This window comes from Pituophis catenifer, unplaced genomic scaffold (assembly GCF_029215685.1).
Source record: "Pituophis catenifer annectens isolate HBS135680 unplaced genomic scaffold, rPitCat1.0.hap2 SCAF_1, whole genome shotgun sequence".
Lineage (NCBI taxonomy): Eukaryota > Metazoa > Chordata > Lepidosauria > Squamata > Colubridae > Pituophis > Pituophis catenifer.
Window position 1 is genome coordinate 71,875,897 of NW_027256881.1, and position 13,983 is coordinate 71,889,879.

Consider the following 13,983-nt stretch of genomic DNA (forward strand, 5'->3'; position numbering starts at 1 on the left):
ATGACTTACACAATATTAATTCTTAAAACAGAAGCGCAACTGCCAATCACACACCAACCTAGGCAAAATTAAACTTTTAAATAAAATTAAATAGATTTTCTTAATATAAGACCTGCTGAATTCAGGTCTTATTTCCTAGTAAAAACCACTGGAATGTACTACGAACTGCTTGTGAAAAAAATGTGCATAAAAACAGATTGTACAACTTAATTCAATAAATGGGATCAGAAAAAAAACAATCTGCATTTATAAAAATTGCACTAATAACTAAGACATTTTGTGGGAATGACCTCATTGCAACACCTAGAGGTACAAGTTATTCCTTAAACTTTTGAAATACTGAGACCTAATTCATCAAGTTTTTCTTTTACCCAAAAACTAATATACCTATGTTCTCTTTCTGTACAAAAATGTTAAGTAGACTTGAACATTTGTATAAAGGCAGTATATAAATGCTTTAACTAACCAAGTAACTAAAATAGTATTTTTTAAAAAGATGTCACGGCATTAAGCATTTGTTCTATACAGTTTCCCTGCAGGAAAAAGGATTGGATTGATTCTCCTAACCTTCATAACCCATTTTTATAAGCAGACTCCTGTCAAGCCTACATGAGCTAATCTTACCAGAAGAGGAAGGCAGGAAGAATGGAAGAGCTGTCTTATTTGGTATAGGGTCTCCCACTTAAGCAGGGGGCTGAACTAGAAGACCGCCACATCCCTTCCAACTCTATTCTGATTAATTAACTTATTAATAACTGATTAATTTCCTAATATTATGAATGCCATAATATTTTTAATGCCTGGTTGTAGCTATAACTTTATATCAGGATGAGAATGAAGATTCAAACAGGGGCATCTGGGGAAAGGAGGGTCACGTAAAGGTAGTTGCTGCAGTTTCAGACTTTATGGAGGCTCCTGCATTCAAGAGAATCCCTAAAGGGAGATACATTATAAAAACATACTGAGCCTAAAGTAAAGTTGTTTTCACATGACTGGGAGCTTAATGTTCAGTACTATGAAGGACTGAAGTCTTACCTCAGAAATGAAGTAAAGAATACCTCTGTGTCGATAAAGCTGCGCTGAGCGTTTCAGCTGAATAGCTTTAGTGATATCAGTCAGTGCTTCACTAATTCGACCCAAAGATGACAGTATCTATAAATTCAGAATAATATTTTAGCATAGCAAGGACTGGTCCTTGGATTTAATCATGAAGCACTAGGTCACGGAGAATAAAAATTGGATCTGAACAAACATTCTGAATCTCTAACTTCTGAACAATGCTAACCTTTTCCAGTTAGTTTCATCTTTGGCGACCCACAGAACACAAGTAATATTCAAATAATTAATTAATCATGCAGAGAGAGATAGAAATTATTATTTCCCTTCCTTAAAAAAGGCTATTTATTTATTTCCCGATCTAAAAGAATACTATTTAGTGTTAAGACAGTGATTTGGGAAGAAAAAGGATCTTGGAGCTATATTAAATGATGTATTTATTTCTGTTCCAAATACTCCAAGCCCAAGTGTACAAACATGCTGCATTTGTCACACACATATATACAAGACGCAAAAATAGAAATTATATTTACATGTTCTTTGAAGATTGGTTTGTTTGTACAATATTTCGAATTAAACTGGTTCTCCAGTTTACAATTTTGGTATCATCAAAGAACAGGACAGATGAAAGTGTTACTATTTAATCAGAAATCTCTTAATGAGAGCGCCAGTTTGGTTTAGTGGTTGAGGCACCAAGCTAGAAAGTAGGAGACTGTGAGTTATAAACTGGGTAACTTTGAGCCAGTCACTTTCTCTCAACCAATCTATCAAACAGGGTTGATATTTGGGGGAAAATAGGTGAAGGCAGTAGTATTGTAAAAAAAACAACAACCAACATAATAATAATAAAAATAATAAAGGCAGGATAAAAATATTTTTTTGAAAATAAAGATGATAGGCTGGTCACTCTTGCCTGCTAGACCCCAAATACATGACCACCACCCCTGACCATCACTCCTTCCCCCCCCCCAAGAAATTGTCAGTATTGTTCAAGTTCAGAGCTTCTACTCCAAAGAAATTACAGGTGTCCTCGACTTATGACCATAATGGAGCCCAACATTTCTGTTATTAAATGAGACATTTGTTAAGTGAGTTTTGTCCCATTTTACGACCTTTTTTGCCACAGTCGTTAAGTGAATCACTGCAGTTGTTAAGTTAGGAATACGGTTGTTAAGTGAATCTGGTATCCCCATCGACTTTGCTTGTCAGGTTACAAAAAGTGATCACATGTCCCCAGGACACTGCAACCGTCATAAATCTGAATCAGTTGCCAAGCATCTGAATTTTGATCACTTGACCATGGGGATGCTGCCATGGTCATAAGTGTGAAAAATGTTCATAAGTCACTTTATTTCAGTGCTGTTGTAACTTCAAACGGTCACTAAATGAACTGCTGTAAGTCAAGGACTACCTGTAGTCTTTCAGTCTTTTTTTCTCAGCAACAATACTGCTTATTGAATGCTCTTTCTACTCTTTCTGATCTTTTCATTTTGGTTCTGCCTTATTATACATGCAGGATTCTTCATAGACTAAGCCAAGTAGAATGTCCAGGAGGAACTTTCTGCCTGATTCCTCCAGCACCAGAATAGCTCTTTTGTGCTACTTAGGACATATCTGTTTGTTAATAAGATTTTATGTTGTCATTTTAGAATATTGGGCAAACAATTTTTCTTAATGACAAAGCTAGAGCAATAGTTTTTCTTCTTTACAGAATAGCATCTGTAACAAAAAAGGACCAAGAGTACTCTTGTGCTCCAGCAGTTTGGAAATCCCTTTTTTATTTTGTATTTATTATCAAATTTGTAAGACTGACCATCTATCCATAAAACTCTGGGCAGCAAACATACTGTATAAAAGAACAATAATGGTTCACATCCTTTTAGTTAAAACACAAAATACCTACACTATACATCCAAGCCCAAACTCCCAAAATAACAATCTAACCATTTTTATTTTCATAATCAGTTTGAGGAAATCTTCAATTTGGTTTAAATGAAGAATTGGGATGGAGGTAAGGACTGATTTTCTCCCAGCACTGACCCATTAACCTAGTCTCCTAAATGTTTTTTAAGGTGTCACTATTTTAGTTTATATAGTGATATTGTATATGGTATTTCTGTAAATGGCTGGGATACAAGACTAGAATAGTTTTAAACATCTAATAAATACTAAGGTAAACTATATACCTTGGTATGCTCAGCTGCAAAATACATTGTTTGAATGCCTTGAATGTATTTATATTGGGAAAAAACTAACTTTAGCTGGTTCCCATCTTCTCTGTTAGACTCTACCTATTTTTCACCCAAATAACTCTCACTATCCTTAATCTATTGATAGTTGTATAGGGTACTGTGTAACCAAAGCTGAATAAACACTATTGCCCTTTGAATTAAATAGATGGCATAAACCGCATACAGAAATTACACTGCATTTAAGGCAATAATTTTCAACAATAAAAAACTTTCAATAATTTAAAAATGAGAAAAAAAATAGACATCAGAGTATTTTAAAACAGGAAAAGTACCTCTGCTCGTTGTTCAAACACTTCAGGATGATCTGGTGCCAGATTAATTACTCTGTTTAGTTCAAACAAAGCAAGCTCGGCATTTTTAATATCCTGGAAAATAATGGATAATAAGCTTTGGTATATTTAGTTTAATCAAAGTGAAGTTAAGTTCAGAGGGTTTAGAATGAACAACACCAAAGGCATCAAACCAACTGCTTTCATATGTAAGTAAAAGAAAGGAGCTTTTGATATGACAAATATAGCTCAATGATCCATTGAAATAGTTCTTTTTTATATCCATTGTCGACAATATTTTGAAGATGAAAGTAGTGTTGCTTCCATCTAAGTCTTTGGTTACAGAATTGGAGCTCCTGGGCTCACTGGGTTATTTCCAACAGATTGTCCATATATACTTTGAAATCAGAAACTGGGGTAAAAAATGATTTTGGTTATGTAAAAGAAAAAGAGTGCATAAAATATGGCTGTTTCTATAGCAATGCCATGCCAGTTTCAAATTCAAGGCAGCAGAGGATCCCACTCTGCACCAAGTCAAAAGACCATCTTTTCACACAGAGATAACTGTAATCTGAAAGCATTCTGCATTTTCTTTTGGACTCCTAAGAGAACCACAAATGCAAATATTTTTGAATTATTTTACATAGCCTCCCTTTTTTTGCTAATTTATCCTACTTTAGTTAAAGCCTTGATGTTAATTCAAAATTTATTTATTTATTTATTATTTATTAATTCAATTTGTATGCCGCCCCTCTCCGAAGACTCAGGGCGGCTCACAATGCATTTAAAATCATTATAAAAAACATTTAAAAATTAAAAACATTAAAAAAATTAAAACTCATTCACACCATTCATGGCCGGATCTCGCCAGATCGCAAAATTGATCAACAAAGAGAATATTTACCACATAAACTTGAAATTATACTGATTCAGGATTTACTTATTAAATTTAAAACAACTGTGACTCTGGGTGGCTTACAAAGTTAAAAATCCAGACAAAAATACAAACTTAACCAAAAAGTAACCACAAAAATGATTTATCTTAAAAACAATAAAAATATTAAAAAACACAAAAACATAGCTGCAGGAAACACTATTCATTTTTCTAACAGTACAAGCACTCACCAGACTCCCTACCAAGATCACTGGATTCCCCAGGCCAGATGACAATGCCATGTCTCCAGGCTTTCCTGGAAGGTCAACAATCTCACCTCTAAGGGATACGATCTTCCAAACTGCAATAATGTTGGCCTAGGCCATTTACAAGCCAAAATGAAAAATCAGGCTTTTCCCAAGGATTTCAGCAGAACTGCCCCTATTATGGATTTGCTGCTGCACATATGTTAGGTCAGTTAATGCAGTGCTTCACAAAACCCTTGACTGAAGTATGTTTCAAGTCTGAAAGAGCCATTCTGACCTGATTTGAAATGTTCTGGGCTGTGTGGCTGTGATGAACAAGCTCTTTTGCGTTTAGAACACTCCCAGAATAGTTGGAAATATCAGAATATTTCTAGTAAGCACAGAATAATCCATTTCAAACTTCAAACATTTTGAATTCACAAGAGTTTACATATGTCCAAGAAAATGCACTCTGTAATTAGTGTCAGCTGCTTCAAATATATTAACTACTCACATGTTGCCTTTTCTTTCCATATGCTATCCCTTGCCCATAAATTGCACTGATGAGCTCTGGTTGTTCCTAGGCAGAGCAAAGTAAAATAGACTTTAGATAACTGTGATGCATATATTTTAGCAGCAAATTCCACAACTAAAATGTTTAACAAAAACTAAAAAAAAAAAAATCCATCCATGATATCTCCACTTATAGATGAGTCCAGAATTATTTGCAACTTTTGCTCATGTTATTAAAATTAGCTTTAATTTTAAGGGCTTTCATAACAATTTTTTTTAATTTCCATAACTGTCCTGTGCTATTAATATAACAATACCATATAATAAGTCAGTAATAAATTATTATAGATACAGCTTATAGTGCTTTAAGTAACCTTGTATCTCTTCTAGAAAACTCGTTATTGGGCAAATTACAGGTAATTGTCATTTAATGACTCTCCTGTTTAGTGACCATTCAAAGTTACAACAGTGCTGAAAAAGTAACTTTGTGACAGGTCTTCATAGTTACAAGTGTCACAATGTCTCCACTGTCATGTGATTTAGATTTGGCACTTTGTGACTAGTGGGCATTTACAACTGTCACAATGCCCCAGGACCATTTGATCGGCATTTGCAAGCTTCACAGCTGGCTTCCAACAAGGAAAGTGAATGGAGAAGCCAGCAATTAAATTGCAACTCACACATGGTGTCTTACTTAACAACCACGGGTGAGCTGCTTAACAAGTGAAATGGAAGTAAAGTTGTAGGTCCATCATGATCACATAATGTTTCACTTAATAACATTGCTTAGCAACAGAGTTGTCTCAGTTGTGGGTGTTAAGCAAAGACTAACCTGTAGTCTCAAATATTTTGCAATCAGCTGATCAAAGCTGTTTCACAGCTGGTGAGGATTGTGATCTTCATTCCAGCAGTGACATTATATGCATGGATGTGCATATACCAAACCACCATTTACCAATGCAAGCCACCCTTGATACTCTAAACGGTTGTGTACTCCTAATATCAAAAGCAACTGTATATTCATATATGACATTTTCCATGACACTTATTTAAACAAAAAGACTTTTCTTCATTCTCTCCTAAATTTGAAATGCCCTGTAACTCCAAATAAATCTTTAAACTCTACTGCAGACGATTAGGTGTAAATAGATACTTCAACTCCACAAGTAAAAACTGTTTTCATTCAAAAAATGTCACTGGATTTCACTCATAAAAATTATTTCCTATAATTTACTTTGAACCACATTTTCCCTACTGAATACAAGCAGTTCTAGCACACAATGTATTTTGCCCAAATATGAGAATGCATTACATTTTAAATGCCAATTTAATCCTAAAAGCCTATGTTTTGCATATTAAATTTATATTACCCTCTGTTACACTTCTCCAAGGAAGAAGTTGTCTTTTTGGAGAAACTCTTTTTACTAAAGTTGAATAAAAATGTAAAACAGTTACCTGAAGCATTGTTGAAAAGTGGTGTATTGCTTCCTCATAAAGGCCATTGCCAATCAATACATAAGCAATAGCTGTCAAAATAATTTTTTAAGTTATTAAATCAAGCTTCTGTAAATTACACATTTGTCATATATAAGGATTGCTGAAAATCCCACAAGGAACTAAACTGAAAATCCTGAAAATCTAATATTGAGATGATCAAACAATTTTGTGATCAAACTCCACTGTACAATAGTCAATAAATATACTAATCAAAGTAATAGAGATGTCTAAATATAATGCTATCTTGTAAGTAAAATATTGTGTTGCTTGCATAAGACTTGCTGCCCATAAATGAACCACATGCAATAATAATGATCTGCCTCAGCATAATACCGCTTCCTATAAAAGAAGTTCTTGTTCATAAAATGGGGAAAGAGAAAAAAGTGATTTTCACTTTTTCTTCTTTTATTCTGTTGCTCTTTGTAGTCTCCATAAGTTTGCTTCAAAATGTTGGGAACCCTCTCAATCAACATGAAGTGGATATAGACAGATAATATTTATATGAATCAAATCAAATCATTTTATTATGGTCTTTGACCTGCCTTTAAAGTAGGAAAAGAGAAAAAGGTGCTACAGCAATACATTATCAGGGAAAAGGGAAGATGATAAGACAGTGACAGAATATATCTAATTTTAAAAATTGTGTAATTCTATGACTTGATGAAGATGTTTGGCTACCTGGTATGTGAGTGTAGTTAGCATCCCTTAAAAAGTAAAAAAAACAACAACATAAAATTTGTCAGTATGACCCTCAAATTTATAATTTATAAACAAATGGGGAGTTCAAAAAGGATGCTGTATGAGGACAGGGGCGGGAGCTTCTACATCCCTGGATCCATAGAAACGAAGTCTCTGTATATAAGGAGTTCCATGAAATATTCTTGCAAGCAATGCAGAAGGGAGGGGATCAAGCTGGACTCTGTAAAGGGCCCATCTATATTTGCTTAGAGTAAAAGATTGTATAAATATCCTGCAGAAGAATGAGATGGCTACCTAGCGTTTTGCAGTAGAATTCGGATGACCTGGTGATATCGTTTTGCAATTGATTTCCCCAATTCTTACTTTTACTATTACTATTGATTTGGTCCTCTCAAGTGTTAATTGGCATGAATATTCAGGAGAGAGGTCAAGACTGCAAAGTTCTTCTTGACAGGTACAGTGTCAATGAGATTGGTAGCTATTTTACAACAGCAAAGGCAACAGGCCTGTAGGGTCAAACATGATTCTGAATCCTGAGATTAGAATCTCAGCCTTAATGCTTGGCATCTTAGTTTCAAGCCTCAAGACTGCATTAGCAGGAAATTTGATTGGTTCCATACAGGTTTAAAGAAGTGCCAAGTTGTATCCTATATAATATTTTTGCAACTATTTTAATTATAATTTGATTGATACTGAAATGTAATTTAGCTCCTATTGCCTATAAAATTTTGTTATTGCTGGCGCAATCTTTTGGTCTATGGAAATGCCATAATTTTAGTAGAATTTAAGAGGCCTGAACTGAAATATTATGCCCAAATATTTAAAACATCTGACTTGCTCTAGTTCATGAGAATTGATTGTCCACATGCCTTTGTCTTTTGTTGGAAAAAACTAAAACCCTAGATTTATCATAGTTAACTAACTGTTCCTCAGAACATAAGATGGCAGAGTTCTTAATGCTACTTAGTGCCTACAGATGACAATGAGAGAACTGCATCTTCAGCATAGAGTAGAATTGGGAAGTGTTTAACAGCTAATTTAAGTCCACGGATATCAACTTTTTAAAAGATTTACATCCTTATTGACAAGCTGAATAAAATCAGAAATATCCCCTTCTCAGTTACATCTTTCTCTAAGGCCAGTTTTATCATATATCTTATAAATTAGGAGTAAGAGACTTTTGTCTATAAAGGAACTGCTCAAAATGTCCCAGAATCTCGAAACATTATCAAATGCTATCCTGAATTCAATGACGGCTGCATATAGATTCAGGTCAGAGAGGTTTGTATATTTCTCTGCCAGATGTTCATGCACTAGGCCCGTGATGGCGAACCTATGGCACGCGTGCCAGAGATGGCACATCGAGCCCTCTCTGTGGGCATGCACACCGGCCAGCTGCTCTCTTCTCGGTTCCGGTGTGCTCCAGCATGCTCCAGTTTCGGTACTTGGTGCCAAAAAGGTTAACCATCACTACACTAGACAATGGTCTATAGCAGATCATCCTGGTTGAAATCCTGCTTGTTCATGGTTGATTATTCCCTCATCTATTACTCAAGTTTGGTGTCTGGCATATAGTTTACTAATGATGTTCAATAAACTAATTGGCCTATAATTATCTGGGCCATTTTTATCATCCTTTTTATATAAGGGAACAATTATAGTTTTCCAGGTCCCCTGGGATCTTAGTGTATGAATGTAAAGAAAGGACAATACAGAGCCCACCAATTGGGTTGGATTTAATTAGCTTGGGGAGGGAGATGTAGAATCACTCTCAGGGACTTTACCCACATTAAGCTGGTTAATGAGATTTTTTTAGTTCCTTGCATGTGCCTGAGGAGTCACTGAAGTACTGAGAATTAAGATATATCCATCACATAAGTGTTAAGAGTGTGGATCACAATAAAGAGTTTGGAAGTGATATATCTAGGTATGACAGAGGATACATGCAATTGTGTAATGCTACTACAGAAACCATTTGTTATAATATGCCAGAATAGGGAAGGGTTTTTTCTTTCTTTTTAGGCAGAACCTTATATTATTTTTCTTCTCCTTTAAAATTTAGGTAGAATGTGGTAAATTGGCCTTCAGAGAGGTAGCATAGCATTCCAATAATGCTGCTTTGGCAGCACTGTCTTTGTTTTAAAATGTTGGAGCTTAGCTCTGAGATCAAGATACACATCAAATATTTTGCTGCCTTCTGAGATAGTTGGGCCTGAATGTGCCCCAAAGTTACAGGTTAAAAAATATGCACTTGAAATATGCTATTTCATCTCCAAAGGACCCATCCCATCTGAATCTACCATTATACCAGGTAATTCCATATGGAAGTGAAAATCACACCCTTTAACACAAAGCAGAAAATTGATAAAAAAGAATTGAACTTTTTTTACAGACAAGAGATTAAAAAACTATTTGGAACATGGCCTCATATAAGTTATGAAAACATCATTGTGATGAGGAAAGAAAAGGCTTATGAAATTTATATGGAACAATATCGGTCCAAATTAGCCTTATTACATGGAGTGCTCATACTACTGGCCCTTGGCATCCATTCAGTTACAACATTGTTGAATAAATGTGATTAAATTCAGTACAAGATTGTGGTTTTAATCTTTAAAGTATCCACAAAACTGTTGTATTAGCCAAACAGACAAAGTAAGTTTCAAATCAATATTTCATACTGAACTTTTGTCCCATGAACACATCTAGAAATGGATAAAGAGAAATATTTTACTACTAGCTTTAGCTCATGCTACTTTTTAACAAATAAATCACACCTTTAGACATGGTGATCTATGGGGTGTGTTACTTGTTGCTCCGTTCACTTACAAATGAAACTAATTTAGAAAATACTCATATTGCCTCTTACCTAATTCTTCATTTGTATAGTCATCATCGGTAGCAAATGGAATTTTTTTCCCTTTGGCAAGTATTTTTGCTTGGCTCTGAAAAAAATGTTTTATTCATTAAATTAACAATTTCAAGCAAAAGTTATGGAACAATTCCATGGAAGTTATACTGCAAATTGTTTTCAGGATTCTTTATCCTGAACACAATGAATAAACTTACCAAAAGTTTTTCTGTTGTACAAGAAAGCAGAGGTTCACAAGATGAAGATCCTTGTAGATCACAGTCTGAATCATGAAAGTGCAAAATTGATGAGTCTAAAATGGAAATGTTGTAATTGTTAATTGGTACATTCACCTTACAACATTAAGGGCAAGTTAAATAGAGTAGTGCTATTTAGACACAGAAAGAGCATTTCTATACTAATTGTTCCAATACCTATAAGATCTTAATTGCAAGTTTATCACAGTAGATTGGCTCCATGAAAGAACAAACTTACTATTGCCCTCAAAAAGATCTTTAAAATATTCATTTCAGTAATTATTCAGTTAATTTTTATTACAAATCATTCCCCACTTTTATTTTTAATTTTATTCATTCTTTATTCTTCTTAACATACTTCAAAATACATTATCTCCAACATGATATGGATTTTCTCAGTTTCTTTTAATCATAATTGGCCATGTTCTTTGCAACTCTTTCATATACATTATTCAAAATATTTTTTCATCCTCATTTTTGCAGCAATCTAATCTTATATGAGGGGTCATGCTGGGCTGTCAACCAGAAAGTTGGCAGTTTGATACCAAAACACCGTGCAACAGGGTAAGTTCCCATTCTTTTCCCAGCTCCTGCCAACCTTGCAGTTCAAAAGCATGCAAATGGATATAAATAGATAGGATGGGAATTTGATGGGAAGGTAGGAAGGTAACAGCATTTGTATGCCTCAGTATATTTAGACATGCTAGCTACATGACCATGGAAGCATCTTCAGACAACGCTAGCTCCCTCAGCTAGGAACATGACTGAGCAGGGGAAACATTTACTTTTTTTTAATCTTACATGAATATGTTCCTTTCATAGCCTTCTCCACTTTATACTTCCAATTATTATTTTTCATACATCCAATTACATTGAAATTCCAAACACTTCTGCAGCTGCCCTTAACCATAATTCTGTTTGCTGCTCCAACTTCCATGTTCTCTTTAAGTCCATTTCAGTCTTTTGGGAAGAGTAATCTAGTAATACTTTTTCATAAAGGACCCACTTTCTTTTCCTGCAGTTGTTCCATTTTTATTCTTGGTTTTTTCATTATATTCCTTTTCTTCTAAAGATTCACTCAACACTATAAAAATGCTCTGTCCCACATTCAGAACCTATTATTGTATCTGTCATAAATTATCTCTTTCATCATAATCAATTATCCTTAACTTTATATCCAGTCTTTTGCCATGTATATGTACGAATAAACATGCTTAAATCACATACAATATCCAGAACAAAGTGTTTCTAAGTGATTCTCACTCATTTTAATTTATTCTAGAGTCACTGAATGGCCTGATCACTGTTTTCTATTCTCCCTCATTTGTTCATCATACCTAACAGAATACATTTTTCTTCTAGTAAACTTCTCTGGTTCTTCTATTATATCATTCATAAAAGAATAACATGCCACTACCACCAATCTAGTTCCATGCTGAAGGGCACAATCAAGTAGGAAAAACACAAAGGCTTCAATCTCCATCCCTTTCCTATTAATGAATTCACTGAGGCGTAGTCTCTTTAAATATTTTGCATCTCTTCTCCTTAGTCTTTTGCAATCTGGACTGAGCTGCCATTTATGAAATAAGCTACTAACAAGTTCCTTTCCCATTTGTTGAATGTTATATCTAGAGTTCCTCCCATTTCTTTCTCAACCACTTTACAATTTCTCATACCTCACTGGTCTAGAATAGCTAGAGAAAGCCCTAGGGAAGAATCATAGGAACCTAGTAAATAAACAAACAAACAAAAATAATAATTTTCCTTCAGATAACCTGATCAAAGCTATTAAGCAGTTTTTTAGGGCAAACATAGTATTTTGAATTGATCAGAAAGGTGTCATCACCGATATGAAAATATATTGAGAGATCCCAAAAACTAACAGAACTGGATTCCCAATCTCAATTTATCAAGAAGAGGGCATTTAAGGTGATATCTGCCAAGCCAAGCCTGAAGCCAAGATAAAGAAAATCAGTCTTGAAATGATCAGTTCAAGTATAGCACTACAAAAAGTGGTGTTAGCATCCAGCCTACAATTGTTTTTAATCTTCCCAATTCAGGTAAGGTTTCATTACAGCAGCCTAATCATCTCTTTTAGAATAGAATTCTTTGTTGGCAATTGTGATTAGACACACAAGGAATTTATCTTGGTGCATACGCTCTCAGTGTACATAAAAGAAAAGATACATTCATCAAGAATCATAAGGTACAACACATAATGATAGTCATAGGGAACAAATAAGCAATCAAATCATAGTAGGAAACAGTGAGTATAAATCTTAAGGATACCAGCAACAATGTTACAGTCATACAGTCATAAGTGGGAGGAGATGGGTGATAACAACGATGAGAAGATTAATAGTAATGCAGACTTAGTAACTAGTTTGACAGTGTTGAGGGAATTTGTTTAGCAGAGTGATGGCATTTGAGAAAAAACTGTTCTTGTGTCCAGTTGTTCTGGTGTGCAATGCTCTATAGCGTCGTTTTGAGGATAGGAGTTGAGAAGTTTTGAAGAAGTTACTACCACTACTTCCTTCAAAAAGGCATTTATGACTTCTTATAGACTCAACAGTCAATCTTCTCTCTTTTACTCTCCCAAATCCAAGGAAGGGCTAAAGTCAAACCAAATTTAACTAAACTATCCTGTCTTCATCAAGCCTACTAACCAAAACTCATGCCACACACAACTGACCGCGATAGCAAAATCCATTAACTGCCTTGCCTAAAGTTATTGTCCCAGGTGCAACCCCCGTTTTATCTTCCAATGTCCTGCAACTGGCCATTTCATCCTTACAAGGATGCAATTCCCTTACCATACAAGATGGCATTTCAGCCCCCAGACTAGAAGAAGAGCTTGTTCAGCTATCTCCAAGCTCCTGTTGGGATTCCAGCCCCTCTTCAGGCACCATGCAGCCCAAACTTGGCAACTTTTAAGATGCGTAGACATCAACTTCCAGGATTCCCCAGCCAGCAAGAGAATTCTGGGAGTTGAAGTGCACACCTTAAAATTACCACGTTTGAAAAACACTGATGGGAGTCATTCCCTGACTGCTGAATCTTTGGGTTAAACGACGCACTCCATTATGAACTCGCCGTTCTTGCAGTCGAAACCGTCCCAGGTCGTCCTAGGACTCTCCCACCAGAAGCTGCCCGGTCCCTCCGGCTCCTTCTTTCTCCTCTTTACTCACCACAATCTCCCGCAATTGCCGCGTATTGCTGCTCCCCATCCCAATCAGCCTCCCAAAACCCCGGGCAGCAACTGCTCCCTTGCTGGTGGCGCAGAGACAACGAGGGGTACTGTTCAGCCAGAACCAGCAACGGCCGGGTAACCGCCACCAGCGTCCAAAAGAGCTTCAGCGCCGTTGCAACGCTCGGCCACGAGCCCCGACTGCCGCAAGCAGGTGCCATCTTCCAACCACGCCTGCGCAGATTAATCTACCTGTTTTTCGCGTTTCCCTCCCTCAAGAGTC

At 35.7% G+C, this 13,983-nt stretch overlaps 1 protein-coding gene across 1 annotated transcript in view; it reads right to left on the reverse strand.

The window, feature by feature from the left end:
- The window catches only part of TTC13 (tetratricopeptide repeat domain 13), a 31,571-nt gene extending 17,650 nt beyond the window's left edge, over positions 1-13,921 (reverse strand). Inside the window, exons 1-7 of the mRNA XM_070951032.1 lie at positions 13,702-13,921; positions 10,475-10,569; positions 10,275-10,350; positions 6,665-6,735; positions 5,211-5,276; positions 3,581-3,673; positions 1,036-1,152 (exon numbers count right to left, since the gene is read on the reverse strand). Of these exons, the coding sequence (XP_070807133.1) occupies positions 1,036-1,152; positions 3,581-3,673; positions 5,211-5,276; positions 6,665-6,735; positions 10,275-10,350; positions 10,475-10,569; positions 13,702-13,921 (738 nt within the window). The remainder of the gene's footprint in view (positions 1-1,035; positions 1,153-3,580; positions 3,674-5,210; positions 5,277-6,664; positions 6,736-10,274; positions 10,351-10,474; positions 10,570-13,701) is intronic.
- Positions 13,922-13,983: the final 62 nt, after the last annotated feature.